The sequence below is a fragment of the Falco punctatus genome (genome assembly GCF_963210335.1).
Source record: "Falco punctatus genome assembly, chromosome: 11".
Taxonomy (NCBI): Eukaryota; Metazoa; Chordata; class Aves; order Falconiformes; family Falconidae; genus Falco; species Falco punctatus.
Genome location: NC_137591.1, coordinates 7,878,659 through 7,893,957, shown reverse-complemented (window position 1 = coordinate 7,893,957; position 15,299 = coordinate 7,878,659). Strand labels below are relative to the sequence as shown.

Below are 15,299 nucleotides of genomic sequence, written 5' to 3'. Positions count from 1 at the left end.
GTTATCATGTTGTAGCAGGACGTGGTTATTCCACCCTAAACATTAATGCAGGAGAATATGGTAAGTAGAAGTATTTCTGTATATCTTCATGAAGCCTGAAAGACTGTCAGTAGCATAGTGTTGATGACATCAGGCTTTTATTTCTGACTCTGAGGGGTATCAAAAGTAGCACATACTTCACCTGTGGTAGAGTTACACTTTGGTGCTGGGCCTGAGCAGTTTAGTTGTACCCATGTGTCTAAACTGGAATATCTGAAAGTCACAGGTAATGTTCTTGGGAAATTAGTGCTTGTAAACATGTGCAGACAACCTTTGTATTTCCATGTGATCTTCACAGCTCCAGCCCTAAAACTGCATCCATCTATCACTGTGTTAGGTGTTCAGAGTTTCTGGTGTACTGCAGGCAACATGGAAGATCCCTCATTGCGTATGGATGAGCTAAGGCTGGAGATCTCCAGGCTTTGCAGCTGCTGTCATACGGGTGTGTCAGGGTGAAATGGGGCTTTGTCTTCCAACCAGTCAGTCCATATTCAGAAAAATGACCTCTCTGTTTTCGTGTCCCTCCTCTCAAACAGTTTTCTGTTCTGAGATTTTTTTTGTAGCAGCCTGAGCCTCAATTCAGGCAAGTACTTAAGCTGGTGCTCAAGTGCCACGTCCCCAGTAGCGTTTGAAATCCTTACTAAGTGTGCTGCTGGGGTGGTTGTAGATCTTACTGCTACTTGCAGTCAGCAGGATGAATCCATTGTGGAAACCTCAAGTTTTCCTCAGAAAGCCAATTTCAGCGTAAACGAAGCTCTTGCCACCTTCCATGAGAGGGGGTGTAAGCAGGGAGATGGCCTGATGAATTGGAGGTTTTTCTTCATCCCATCGGGGCAGCGCAGGGTGGGATGGGAGCAGCGGTGGCTGCAGAGGCTGGGATCTGTGCTCCCCATCTTCCCTCCTCACCCTTGCAGAGCCTTGTGCCTGCTTCAGTTCCCCCTTCAAACCACCTACTCTGAAAGCACCTGTGCTGAAATGAACACAAGTATTTTTGCTGTAAAACCAGCACAGGCAAGATCCAAAGGCAAGTATCTAAAAAAAGCAACAACCCCAAACAGACTGAAAATGCTGATTAGACAGGTGGTTGCTCATACAGTTAGTGATGGACGTTGTACCCTGTTCATCTGTGAAGCCAAACATTTGTGGCTTGTCCTTGTTGCACCGGCAACTGGCTGTATGTTTCATATATGGCAGTAAAATGTGTTTTCTGGTGACGGATTAAAGAAACGGCCAAATGTTCACTGAACTGTCTCCATGCATTTAAAACTTTTAAAACAAGTAGGAAAAACACATTCTGGAAATATTTTGCTTGTATAACCCAACTCCTGAGAGAGCTATTTATGATTTTTCTACCTGTTCTTGGCACAGGACTTTTTTCTGTTAGAAGAGGTTTGACAGTTGCATGAGATCACACTTGGATTTGTGCCCTGCAAGCTAAAAACGCAGAGTCACTGCTTGCGAGGACAAGACTTTGCTGGAAAAAATAGAAACATTGCCCTTGTGTTCACTGCTAATACTGCATCGGAAAGTAGAGCTTTGTCAAGCTTTGGTGTGCCTTAATATCCATACAGTCATTCCTTGCTTTTAGATAGAGCACTGCTTTTAAAAAAAAAAAACAACAAACCAACAGATTCAGTAATGATCGTTTAATGCCTGAGACATTCCTTTAGGATTAATAAATGACTGGCTGAGATGAGCCCGAGTTGGTGCCTCTGGCTGTTTACAGCTGCCGCTCATTAACTCAGAGTTGAAATAATTAATGTTATTATCAAAGATGCTAAACAAATGGCCAAATCGCATTTTTTGTGTCTGCGTTCTCACTGAAGCACGGAGATGGCAACGTGTGTGCACCTGGCAGAGGTGACAGTGTCTGCGCGGTGCAGCACCCTGGGTTCTGCTGAAATCTCTTGTGTGCAGCCCGGTGGGTCAGGGTGCTGTCGGCACCCCCTCCTGATTCAAACCCCATTTCCAGCTTCAAAGTGTGGAAGAAATCACAGAAGCCCCCGTCGCCATCGGTTGCCCAGGATCTAGATGGCAGAAGGAGCAGCTGGTGGCTGGGTGGATGGCCGGGATGTCCCCACCGAGCCAACACACCACTGCCAGGAACACCCGGGACAGCCGCACACTCACACTGTTTGAGGTGCCCTAATATATGGCGGGCATACGTGGGGCTTCGTCGGTGTGGCTTCCTAGCAGGCTAATGCAGAAACATGCTGAAAACCCCCTCTGTGGTTAAGCTGTTGCAAAACACAGCGTTGATTATATCCTTTAATTGGCCTCGGGAAGCCTCTTGGCGGCCTCTGCACAGCCCAGTCCCCTGCTGCACTGCCTAGGCTGAGGCTTCAAGCCACACACCTGGATCTCAGGGGCATCCACTCTGTGTTAGAAATTCAGACACCACTAATGAAATAAAAAGGCCTGTGAATCTGAGTGTACCATCAAACTGCCAAGGTGGGGCAGCTTCCTGCTTGAGCAAGCATTTGTAATGGAGGATGGCTTTGTTAAAAAGGCAATTAAAGTATTTCCAGTGGAGTATGAAGTTACGGGCAAGTGAAGTATAACACGGACTCCTGAGTTTTGCAACAAACCCTGCTGGCTGCCACACCAGCAATGTCTTGGCTTCAGGTTTTCCTGCACTGTGCTTAATGCAGACCCAGCTCATCACCAGCCCCATCTGCTTCTTGAAGCAGTTCTGCAAAGGGATGTGGACTGTTACCACTTTTCTCCCCCCAAGTCATTTATCCTGAGTAGAACAATCTTACCTTCTTTCTGTATGGTTTGGCAGAGGTTCGCACTGTGCAAGACTCCCACTCTGCTGAGTCCCTGTTTGCTGCAAGGCCCGATGGAAAGTTCTTCATCAGGTTTCTGTACATCAGGAGCCCGTTGGTAGCCCACCTTCCTGGGCGAGCACAGCTTGGCTGTGGCACTGCCTCGTCAGCCATTCTTACCTGCTCCCTGCTCAAGGGGAAGATCCCTGGCAAGGTTTGCAGAAGCCCCCTCCCACGTTGCCTCTTCTGTGTATTTCGGTTGGGTAACAGGTTGCATCTCTATAAAAAGAACTACTACGTCCTTTTTCAAACCGCTTTTTTGGTGCTTGCTTGCAACTGGGTGGATACAGAAAAGTATTTTGTGTCCTTGCAATGGATAGTACCTCAAGGGTAAATGATCTGAGATAGCTGCTGTTGATCTGCCTGTTTGTTTTCTTTATCAGTGTTACCTCTTATCTGAAGCTCGATTGACACCTCCCAGAAGAGAATACACGGGAGTGATGTTCTTATTCCAGCTGGGGCTGTTGGGTCTATTTAAGGCCTGTTTTAGGAGCTTGATGTATGAGGACTTGCATTCGATATGATGGTTTTGGATGTGTGTTGAAACTTGCTTTAGGCAAGGCTGTTAAATTGCGTTCTGGTTAGCCCTCTTTGCCCACAGAGGATGCCTGCCGTGTTGTGGAACGATAATACCAAGGTAATTCCATACATTGGAGCCTAGAGATGAGGTCATCCATCACTTGATTTCTCTGACCCTTTGATATCCTACTTTTTCTAAAATACATTCCTAGTTCTGTATAATATTTCTCTGCTCTATGTTTTCTGTTCTTATTAGTTCAGACTAGCACATTTAAATATACATATACACAAATTTATACATGGAAGTACAGCCTGTATTTATACTTCAGCAGTCCTCCCCTGATGGATTGCTCACGTCTTCAGCTTACGTGCATTTTGGTGTTTACACCCTGTTTTGGCCCTCTGTCCCTAGCCTGTCCTCTTGGCTGATGAGGGATGATCTCTGTAATTTTGCTACCTTGTTCCTGAAGTACTTGGAAGGGCAGTTTTGTTCTTAGAATTGCCTTTAAGTTGACCTGATTCTTGCCAAAAGATACATTTTAGCACTCTTGCTATATTTTTAAGTGTTTGGAATCAAGGTTTCACAATTGGCCTAAGTCCTGACAGGGGCACTCATCCATTTTCCTCTTGGCTGCCTGTTTCCAACTTTTCCAGTGGCTGTAGGGATCGCAGGGTTGATGGTAATGGTTTGTTTGCTTTTCGTGAGGTGAAGAGACAGTAGAGCAGCGTAGGTAGAGCCAGCGCAGGGGAGGTGGCAGGACTGGTGGCTCGGCGGCAGTGCTGTTTTAGACCCGCTGAAGTCAGCTGTGTCCCAATTCCCAAATTCCCTGAAACAGCACCAGGAGGTGAGCAGCGGCTGCACGTGCTTAGCTCGGCCATGCTGGGTCTGTGGGCTCGGTAGGCAGTTCAGGGCATAGCGCGTGCTGTTACTTACTCTTTAGTGTGTTACATTGCCCACCTGCAGTCACCTATATGCCTATACTCTTCACTGGGTGCCTGCCTATCCAGTAATCCATATGAAGCCCTTCACGTAAGGAACTTGCACAGACTTGTCCAAGTGATGCAATGCTCTGGGGGTTATAGCGTGGTAGGTTTGGGCCAAGCTCCTGTCTCAGGAGTCAGAAGCACGTGTCAGCGTAAGGGTGTTTTTTTTTTTTTGCCTGCTGTACCCACAGGTGAGTCAAATCCTCTGAGTGAGTGGGGGGGTGTGTGTGGGGACAACGACAGTGTTGGGGACAGATCACCCATGGCTGAGGCCATGGGTTGAGTGGGGCAGGTTGTGAGCAAGCCGGTTTGTTGCACTGCATACAGGACCTGGCATAGCGAGAGTCGAGGCTGCCTGCAGACTTCAGGTATTACCCAGGATGATCAATACTAACGGTTTCAGCTGTTATCCCTTTGATTTATACTATAAACAAGTTGCACTGATTGATGTTTACCCTTTCCAGAAGGTAAATACGTGTCTGAAGGAAGTGCGAACGATTCCCCTATTTCTGTGTGGACCGTTAGCCTTCTGTCAGCTTTTCCATCATAGCTCCAGAGTGCTTCCTCCATCTCTTGTGCTTGAATGCAGCCTCTGAAAAACATGTTAACAGGATTCGTTTGTTTGGGATGTTCTTTTATTTTTTGTTTCCTGCTAGTCAGCATTTCCACAGCAGTAAGTGAATGGGGCACAGCAGGTTCAGTCTGTACCTTTCAGCAGAGGAGACAGTCCCAGAGATTTATTTGTTTTCAGCCTCTTCCACTATGGGACAGTTTTCTTCTTCCCAAAACTTCAGTTTTTAGTTATTGTCAAATCTGCTCTTCATTTCTCCAGCAGCTGTCTTGCTTGAACCGTAAGTGCTGTGTAACACAGCCATAGTACTGTAATAACGGTTTGTGCTTGCCAGGCATGAGAAGGGGTTTCTGCAGAGATAACCACTTGGCACGAGTAGGAGAGAACGTGTACCAGAAACGCAGATGTTGTGGTTTGCTGGTGGGGTAGGGTGATCCGCATACGTTTGCTGCTCTTCTACTACCAGCTGCAGAAATGGCTGCTGGCCCCTTCAGCTGGATTTTCTCCTTACCCAGGTGCTTGGCCTTGTAGTTCTCGGGGTGTACAAGTCTTGGGAGGCTGCATTTTGTGCCGTGAGTGTTCTTAACTCAGTGTTTGGGTGCAGCTGTTCTTTCCTGGCTTTGCTCACTGCAGCAACTTGACAGAAAAGCTTGAATTTTTGTAAATTGCGTATGGATCTTGTCCTTCCATATATGTATATATAAAACCCCTATGAAAATAAACATGCTAGGAGCTGTAATAAGAGGATTTTGTTATCTCTCAAGTTGTAGCCCAATGCTGTGAGTGGGGCTGTCTGGAGAGATGGAGTCAGTTCTCTGGTGAGCAGTTTGATGGCCTGGGATGTGTTGGTGTATGTGTTACCCACTTCTCTGAAGAAATTCGCACGCTGATGTGTGATGGTATCACTGCAGAAAGGAACAAAGACAGTTAAAACCAACATGAAGCTGGCGAACATGAATTTGGTTAGTGGAAGCGAACCGTACTTAGGGATACGGCCCTTGAATCAGAGAAGCCTGCTGTGCGGTCTGGAAATGTAAAAACTGCCTTGTTGTGTCAGGAGATTGTGCTTCCAGGGACTAATTACTGCTTTTTAATTACTGCTTTTCCCCCTACAACTCCTTCTTGCTAGTTTTGTGTATTCAGGTTTGCAGTGATGGTTAATGGCATTTCCGAGCAGGTGACTGTGGAGCGGCCGGTGATCCCCAGCTGCCAGGGGAGGTGGGTTTGCACCGGCCAAGCTGCAAAGGGCACCGTCAGCTCTTTCCCTTGGCAGTAGGTAGCCTCTTTAGGTTTGTGTGACAGCACAGGTAAGGAGCTTGAAAACCAAGTCCCCTTCTCTAATAGCCCTTGTCACCGTCTAGGAAAGCAGCAGGCAGGATGCATCTAGCTCGTACCTCCTCTCTCTGCCTCAGCCCTATTTTCGGTAGCAAAGCTGAGCTCGGCGGACAGGTGACGTTTGATTCATCTGGAACTTTTAAGGCCAATCTATACTTCATTTTTAAGATTTCTCAGGGGAGTCGGCAGCCAGGAATTGCTTTCTTTCGTGGTTGCTTATCTTTTCCAACTGTTCAGGTAAATTTATTTCTCAGTAATTTCAGTGGGATAATTGTGAAAAATGCGAAGGACAATTTTACGGTTTTACTAATAGCTTAAATGAGGTTGTGCCATCACTGCAGCCCCACCGTGGCTTTCACCAAAAAACACCTCCCCCTGAAATGGCGTATGACTCAGACGGGGCATCGCTTCTTAATTGGTGTTAGCAGCTGGAGAAACGCCGTGCAGATCCTGCAGGTTCCTCTCCTCTGTTGCAGACTTGTTTCCTTAGTCTGTTCTTGTACTAGTGACTGACCGTATCTACAATGCCCGATTCCTACAGTGCCAGAATTCTTACTAATCCTCCCTTAAGAGCACCTTGGTGGGAAGCATGTACAAACCTGAACGTGGCCCAGGTACAGGGGGGCCCTTACTGGGTTTTGGAGTATTGCTGTCCTGGCTATGGACCAGTACGGTGCTTGTGCATGCATTTATTTCAGCATGAAAATTTTCTATTAAATATTTAAATGATAATTGTGATACTAATAACATTTTAAAGGAAAAATGGACGTGAAATTTTATATGGTTTTTGGGTTTGCTGTCAAGCTTATCAAGGAATATATCGAACAAAGGAAAGTAAAAGTAAAGGGGTTTTGCTAAAATGGTCACAAACAGTTGAAGTTGGCTCTCCCCAGCAAGCAGTGTGGTAGCAGAACCATCCCCTGAGAAATCTTAAAAATGAAGTATAGATTTATTGGCCTTAAAAGTTCCAGATGAATCAAATATACATTCAAAATTTAAATTCTGTGATTAGTCTCCTTAATGAGGAATGTGGGAATCCTGAGAAACGCAAGGCCTTGGAACCCTATGCTAAAGACGGGCGTGTATTAGCGGAGCAGTACAATGAGTCTGTTTGGAAATGTATTATTATTTGTTGGGAGAGAATTGCTTGCAACTCCAGACTTATCACAGAAAGGGATTCGGTCTTTGGCACGCTTTAGAATTTGGTAAAGGATCAGTTACAGTTTTGCTTGATAGGGCATTAGTTTAATGTCTTTTCTGACTATATTGCTGTTCAGTGAATGGGGTCTGCTAGGCAAACCCATGCATTAGATCCCAGCTTGTACCAGAACGGCTGCTCTCGTGCATGCACGCGTGTTTGGTCTGGTTGTCTGTCCCAGGTGTCCGTCCCCCCCCCCAAATGGGAGAGGCAAGAGGAGGGGATTTTTCTTTCAAAAGAACTCTTAGGTGTCTAAGTGTTCAGCTGTCGCAGTTACTTCTACTGACTGGCTACCTGGAAGCGGGAATATAAAAAGATTGGGTAACAGTTTCATTACATAATGTTTTATAGCAACTGATATTCAGCTTAATAAATGAACTGTTCTGTATGGCAGAAAGTGGTTTTTATAGTTGGCAGGCTGCTCGTAATGTTCTAAGGATTATTAAAGTAAGCTGTAGCTGCTGTATAATGCACATTATAATGGCGAGTGGTTTTACATTAATGTGTCTTGGGGGAGGATATTATTTCAGAATGTGTATTCACATATAGACGGAGCTTGAATCTTTTCATCTGGATCAGAATGGTGTTCACAGAAAAGGCCCCTCGACCATCATCCCAGTGAGTTCTTTGAGCAATAAAGTAGCAAGAAGAGAAAATTTCCTAAAATTCAGAGGGGATTTTGGGGAAAAAAACCCCACAAACAAACAAACCCCAAACCACCAAAAGCGCTTTTTTTTTTTTTTTTCCCCTCACCTCCCGACTTTACATCTATAAACTGAAGTTGTATTTAGGCTTCCTGCTAAGCATCTCACCTTAGAAGTGGGAAAACTGGGAAGCAGCAAGGCTGAAAGATTTGTGTAGCGATGGTGAGTGGTGTAATAGGCAGTGATGCTGCTACAAGGCTGTTAGAGCTGCAGAAAGGCCAGGCTGCTTCCAGGCCAGCGTCCGAGGGCTGGTGAGCACTAAAGCGTATGTGGCACCGATGCAGCTGTACGTGAACCAGTGCAGCCGCTTTCAGACAGCGTTTCAAGACAGACATTTGCATATCGAAGGGATTTCAAAAAAGAGCTGTGGGAACAGCTGGGGAGATTAAAATTGAACTGTTATATTTGCATTAATTAATTAGCAACCACGAGGAGTGTAGGCGCTATACCTACTGGTATTTAAACAAATGTGAAAAAGACTTAGGGGTGAACACAGCTAGGAAGATGTTTGTCTCCTTTGTCGGACTGAATTAACAGATAGGCTGTTGATTTGGTGTTAAAATGCAAATAAACATCCCAGGGTGAGACACTGAGAGCATTGGATTAGATGAGGAAGAAAATTCAGAGATGGAAACTGAGCAAAGCAGGTAGCTGTAGACAGGATCTCAGGGACAGCAGTGAAGCTTTAACCTCTGGAACTGTTAGATGTTATGAATTATTCATCTCACCTTTGACCTTCCTGAAAAGATAATTTGTGCATGTTGGTGCAATTATTAAAAACAACAAACAAAAGCCCTGATAACATACTGCCTATATATGGCGTAGAGGGATCTTAAAATAATCTTTATCCAGGGATTAAGAGTTTCTGATCTACCGCTGACCTGTTTTCAGAGTATTACAAATTCATTGCAGTTGCAAAAACAAGATGAAAATGCTGTAAAACAAGAGCAAAGCGGATTTACAGCAGCATAAGTAACCAAGGTAAATCTGACTGATGAGAAAACTTCAAACTAAAAATCATGCTTTATGAAACCTCCTTTTTCTAGGCAAGAACCCAAAGCGTGCTTGGGAATCTGCATGCAAAAACACAGTGTCTGGGCCTTTTAAGCCACGTGTGAAAATGTTTATTTTCATTAAAGCTAAAAACGCAGACCTCCAGATGCCCTCTATGATCCCCACCCCCCCCCCAAAGGAGGAGGAGCCACGGTGAGATGGAGACATAAACCCTGTTGCAGCCCCTGAATCTAAACTAATGCTGTCATGTAAAGGGCTGAATAAACATTAGGAAGGAATGATTTCTGGGCACAGAAAGCCAGGGAAGCTTGTGCTGACACCACCTAGTTTGTGAACAAGAAAAAAGCTGTGTATCTCCAGGGCTGCTGCCAGCTGATATGTTTCATCATTGCTAAATTCATATGGGGGGAAAATAATGATTAAAGCAAATTCAGTGCCAGAAAGTGATTTTTACTTCATTGCCTGACCCTAATATGTGGGTTTGATTATTTGTTTTGGCATTTTTTAGGCTTTTTGCATGGAGGAGTAGAGTTAACATGAAATTTCATCTTAGTGTGAAATGCCTGACATCTTTATCAAATGATAAATAACACTTGACTTTGGCTAGAAGTTCAGTATTTCATAATTTTGTCTGCAAAAACATTTTCCCTGGTAGAGATGGGAAAAGTGGGATACCAGAACAATACATTCATGCTAGTCTTTGGAGTAAAGTAACGATTACTTAGGTAACGCAGTCCTGTTTTATATAGATACGTGTCAGGGAGCCTCTAACTACAAATTTGGGTTGACTGAAGTGTTGAATCCTCACGTTGTTACTCTTGAATATCCATGCTGGAGTGAGCGGGACCTTTCCTCAGCATAGGTTGATAGAAGTAGCTGTTCTAATCCGTGCAAGATTTGCAAAGGGGTGATAAACCTGCACAGGCAGGGAGGGCTGTGCTCTGTCCTTACGGGCAGGTCGGCATTATTGCTGGGTGAGCTTCACTTCCAAAAATGCTTCAGAGATTTGGTAGTGGAGAAAGCAGAGGACGCAGCTGCCGGCGTGGTGACGTCTGCGCGTGGGGCCGGCCCTGGGTGTGTGTCAGTGGGGCCGCTGGGGGCTGGAGGAGCCCAGCTCAGCTGATGGGTGGTAGTCAGGGTCTAGCTGGAGCACCTCCTGCGGTCTGCTCCGTCTCTTATTTTGACCCCTCTGGGAACGCCGCACGTCACCTCAACAAACCGAGTGAGAAAAATCTGGTCTCTCATATTCTCATGAATAAATAGTTTAATAAAATATTTTTAGATTCATACAGGTATAAACATATCTTTTCTCTTTGAGAGGGGAGAGGACTGGTTTGAAAGCGTCCGTGTACCCTATAATTTGACTCTCTGCAATGTGTGCGGCCGTGTTCTTCCATGTTACTGGTATGTTTGTATCCAGCGGACTGCTAGCTCCATTTGGGCAGGCTTTTAATAGCAACCAAGAGGCAAGATGAACGTGCCACCAGCCAGCCTGTTGCAGAAGTGCACTGGATCGTGGGTGTTGAACGGCCACTCTTTTTTTATTTACAGTAGTACAATCTATGCATTTTTTGCAACAGCTTGGCAGCCACACCAACCCCAGTTCTTTATATTCACAACCATGAAAGTGTCTGGGTGAAAATGGTGCTCTCTTCGCTGTTACTCGTCTGATGAGATTCTTGTGTAGTACATGAAATTGTAGAAGGCCACAGCTGGCAACTATAAATTTCTGCCTTAATTGGTTATGTCAGACATGTAGCGCAGGGTGGTGGCTCTGCAGGGAGGGAACCTGAGACAGGACGCCAGAAGGAGCAGTGTTCCCATACGGCACTGGCAGTCAGGGAAGCATTTGTATATTTGGCATGGGAAGGGGCCCCAGGGGTCCATCAGGCCCCTCTCCTTCAGTTCTCCACAGGGAAGGTGACACCCATGGGAGAGGGGCGCTGCAGTAATGCAGAAGTGGTAGGTGGTCCCTCGGTGGCTGCTTGCAGCAAGCGCCTGCACAAGAGCAGAGCAAGGGGATGAGGTTTTGTTCTTGTTTCGCCCATTGCAGGCTTAAAAGTTGTGTTAATGTGTACTGTCCAAAACTTAACCGAAGCAGTCGTCGGTTGGAGAGCGTGACTGATTTCTTGTTTCAGAGTTGTCCAAATGTGATAGTTTTAACTCGTAACAGATTCGTACTTAACTGGAGCTTCCTTTTGCTGTGTAATTTCTGCCGAGATGAGCAATTTGCCGTTCTTCAGCTGTAGGCATTCACCATTTGTCACTGCTACTTTCAGACATTTTGAGAGTTTCTTGGATTTGCTTTCCTCCTCCTGTTTTTGCCTTTACTTGTATTTCTGCGTTATTGCTTGCAGTCATGGTTTTGCCAAGGGGAGCTGCATTAAATACAGTAGCCTCCCCTCCTTCTGCCCCCATTAGCCCCAGCCTGTGCCGCGGTTAGTTATACTGCTCCTCTTTTTTGTAGGATGGGAAGGAGGGTGCATCTCTCTCCAAATACCAGGCGTTCTGTATGCCATTGTAACAGATCAAGGAGCTAACAGTAATGTCCTCTGCTATTTATTTAATAATCTGTCCAAAGTAGTATAGCAAAGCCTTGCAAGCCAAAAAAAAAAAAAAGTTACTGATATTTTGTGGTGTTAAGTTCTTGAAACATAAAACCAGGACCAGGCTCTGCCTTGAGCTGGTGTGTTCAGTGCAGGGGGCCTGCTGCGTTTGGGAGGGGAAAAACCGCTTTATTTTGCTGGCACCAAAGGTTCTATCTGACAGGTCATCCCTGGCTTCAGCTGGTGCTTTTCCCTACCCAAATGATGATTAGAGAATACTTTAGATAATTTAAATGGTTAAAAGGCAACTGATGTAGAAGAAATACGTGATACTGTGAAATCCAGTTTAGAGGAGTCAGGAAACTGATCAAACTTACAGAACCCACTGGCATTTTGTCTTTTGAACCTTCTCGTAATCCTCTTGAGTTCTGCTAGGAAATCAGAGGGGAAAATCCTAACATAGCTGAATTAATATAGCTGTGAATTTTAGCTCACAGCTGAATTGCAAGCGGTAGGCGCTGTATTAAAAGCAGAATTGCCAGGCACTTGTATTTTTAATTAGCAAGGACTCCTGCTGCTGGACACCCCCGGCACTGGCCAGCAAGGGGCTGCGTGCTCCTCGGGCTGCTTCTTCCTGGCCTTCCAGGAGTCCTGGCTGACTTTCCACTTGCTGTGGTTCCTAGCAGTGAAAGAAGAACCGCTTTATCAGGTTTTACAAGTGCAGTATTACGTGCATTAGACCCCGTATCTGGACTTTGCCAGGTGTTGGTGTCTGTTGAACACTGCACTAGACCGTTGCTGGAGCAGACCAGAAGGTGAAGAGGGAATGGGAGGGGAGCGCAGCTGTGTTCCTGCTGCTGGAAGTACTTGGAGATGCCCACAGGGCTCCACGCTCTGTAAGGACATGTGTGTTTCAGGAGGTGGTGGCTCTGTCACAGCCAGTGAAAGCCCGTGGCTGCCCCATCCGTGACGGGTGAGCAGGAGTTCGGCGGTGGGAACTTTGTCAGAGGCACTGCGTGCTGCATCAGCGCTTCCAACGGTGCAGCTGCACCCGCTGCTGCACTCTTGCTTGTTCTGCAGCAGTGGCCTCTGCAACATCAGCTTTTGCATTTTTCAAACAGATGAATCGATGCTGTTGTGCCTCTGACGGACTGGGCTTATTTTCAGAACACAACTATAAGCTGATTTTTTTTTTTCCCCCTCCTGTTTAAGAAGTATCGTTAAAAAATAGGTCTCGTGCAACAAATGGTCTCCCTGTTAACAGTAGATGTATGGCTCCCGGCCAGCGCTGTCCTAATAGTCTCTCCTGTTCAAAACTGGTGTTTATGTCCAAAAGAATGCTTTAAAAGCAAGTAAGACAAGCACCATGTTAATATAAATGTTAGTGAAAATATCAGATCTAAAGTTTGTTAATATTTAGAAGAAGCTTCTGAGAATGTGGCAGAGGAAGGACCGTGTGATACCTACACGTTGCCTATTTTTGTTTGGGAAACGTGCTTCAAACATACAGCAGCTGAAGTCCAGCTTGGGACAACTTGTAAAATCATGTTAATATATATGAACAAATACAAAACTTGGATTACTTACTCAGCTATTCTTTTTATTGTCCAGGTGACTTTTGTGTGTTTAAAAAAAAAATGGAATCTACAGTTCTGGATTGGAGTTTTATGTGGCTCAGAACAGTTCACATGAATTTTAGTTATTACAGAACCAATAAAACTTTCCCCTTAAGATTTAGGTACTGTCCTCATCTTCGCAAAGAATTCTTCCTAAAGTGTAAAAAAATCACAGAATCTGCTTTTTGTTGCAAGTACTTGGGGCTCTCCCTCAGCCATTATATTGTTCAGTTCAGCATCTTAGCAGTTCACCAGCTGCTATGTGAAGTTTGTTGTACATGTATTTAATGTGTGAATGATTCCTGGAGATAAAAAACTTTTGCAGAAAACAGCCACAAACAGCTCCTTGCTTAAGATACTGGCTTCAGTTCTTTATCCCAGGCTCAATATAATTATAGCCCCAAAACTGCAAAGTAGGAGTGGGAGAAACATTTATAGGACTGAGAGGAAAAGTTAAAACACATTGCTTGTGCTGTGCTACAAAATTCTGGGAAAGCCTGTGGGGTTTTTTTTTAACTGAAATATTTTAATTTTAGGAGCAGGTCCCTGTTCCTGTTTATCACCCGACTCCTAGCCAGACTCGGCTAGCAACACAGCTGACAGAAGAGGAACAAATCAGAATAGCGCAGAGGATAGGCCTTATTCAGCATCTACCTAAAGGAGTCTATGATCCTGGAAGAGACGGCTCCGAGAAGAAGATCAGAGAGTAAGTTACAGAACTCTTAACTAATGTGGCTGTTGCACTGGTTTGTGATAGTGCCCTGGGAAACCTGATCTTGTCCTCCTGTTTCTGCTTTCTTTTCAAGGACTGTAATTTAATGTAGCTTTCTGGTAAAAAAAAAAAAAAAAAAAAAAAAATTATCCATGCTTGTTTTCCTGTTACAGGTGAAACTTATTTTCTTGACCCATGTAATTCATGCCCTTTATAGGCTTTTTCTTCTTCATCCTCTCTTCACGGGGAAATAATTCCATGTTGCTTCCTCCCCTTTATGGCTCCCTTTTCTCATTTCTAACTGTGTGCACCCTGAGCTGCCCCTGCCGTGCCTACACAAGGCTTCCTGCCTTCACTAACGGTGCAACCACGGGCACATTACTACAGAGGAAACACCAAAACCTGCTAGTGCTTGGTGGAGCCAGCACGGACAGAGCTAGGAACCCCTCACAGTATCTACAAGTACTAAAACTTTGTTTTGACTGAAACATACCTAGGAGTAGGTATTACACTATTCTCATTTCCAGTGTGGTAACAGCAGCTTAAATATTTTTATGATATTTTTTTTTCCCCCCCTCAGATGTGTCATTTGTATGATGGACTTTGTTTATGGGGACCCTATCCGATTTCTGCCGTGCATGCACATTTACCACCTGGACTGTATAGATGACTGGTTGATGAGATCCTTTACCTGTCCATCCTGCATGGAGCCAGTGGATGCAGCACTGCTTTCATCGTATGAGACTAACTGAGCCAGGGTTTCTCCACTGAACCTTCGAGGAGACCATCCACTTTAATGGGTTTGATCCTTTTGTCATTCAGCCCAAAGAGCCAGGAATTAGGAATTAAGATCATGCACAAAGTATACATTTCCTAATAAATAAATAAATAAAAAAATATTCCTGAACGGCTGCAAATATTGGAAAAAACATAGTATTTTAGGGACTATAGAGAAGTAGGTTGTTATTTTTAATGTAAAGCCTTGACCCACCATTGTCTTTTAATGTTTGTTCTTACACCCATATATAGGAATTGTGTAAAGTGTTACAGCAACTGTAAATGTTTAAACTGCGTGTATCCAATTTTATTAGCAGCAAGATAAGAGTATTTTTTTCCTAAATAAAGTAACCAGTTTTGTTCTGATTCTTTTCACAAGTCCTGGCATTTGGGTCAAGGCTTTATTGAAATCTACATTTTATAACACTGGCACAAAGAAATAGTTTTAAGCTTGTT

General features: G+C 44.7%; 1 protein-coding gene across 1 annotated transcript in view; it reads left to right on the top strand.

Annotated features, from left to right (window-relative positions):
- Window positions 1-15,209, top strand: part of RNF11 (ring finger protein 11) — a 32,078-nt gene extending 16,869 nt beyond the window's left edge. Inside the window, exons 2-3 of the mRNA XM_080406311.1 lie at window positions 13,891-14,060; window positions 14,647-15,209. Of these exons, the coding sequence (XP_080262437.1) occupies window positions 13,891-14,060; window positions 14,647-14,818 (342 nt within the window). The 3' untranslated portion in view covers window positions 14,819-15,209. The remainder of the gene's footprint in view (window positions 1-13,890; window positions 14,061-14,646) is intronic.
- The last annotated feature ends 90 nt before the right edge of the window (window positions 15,210-15,299 follow it).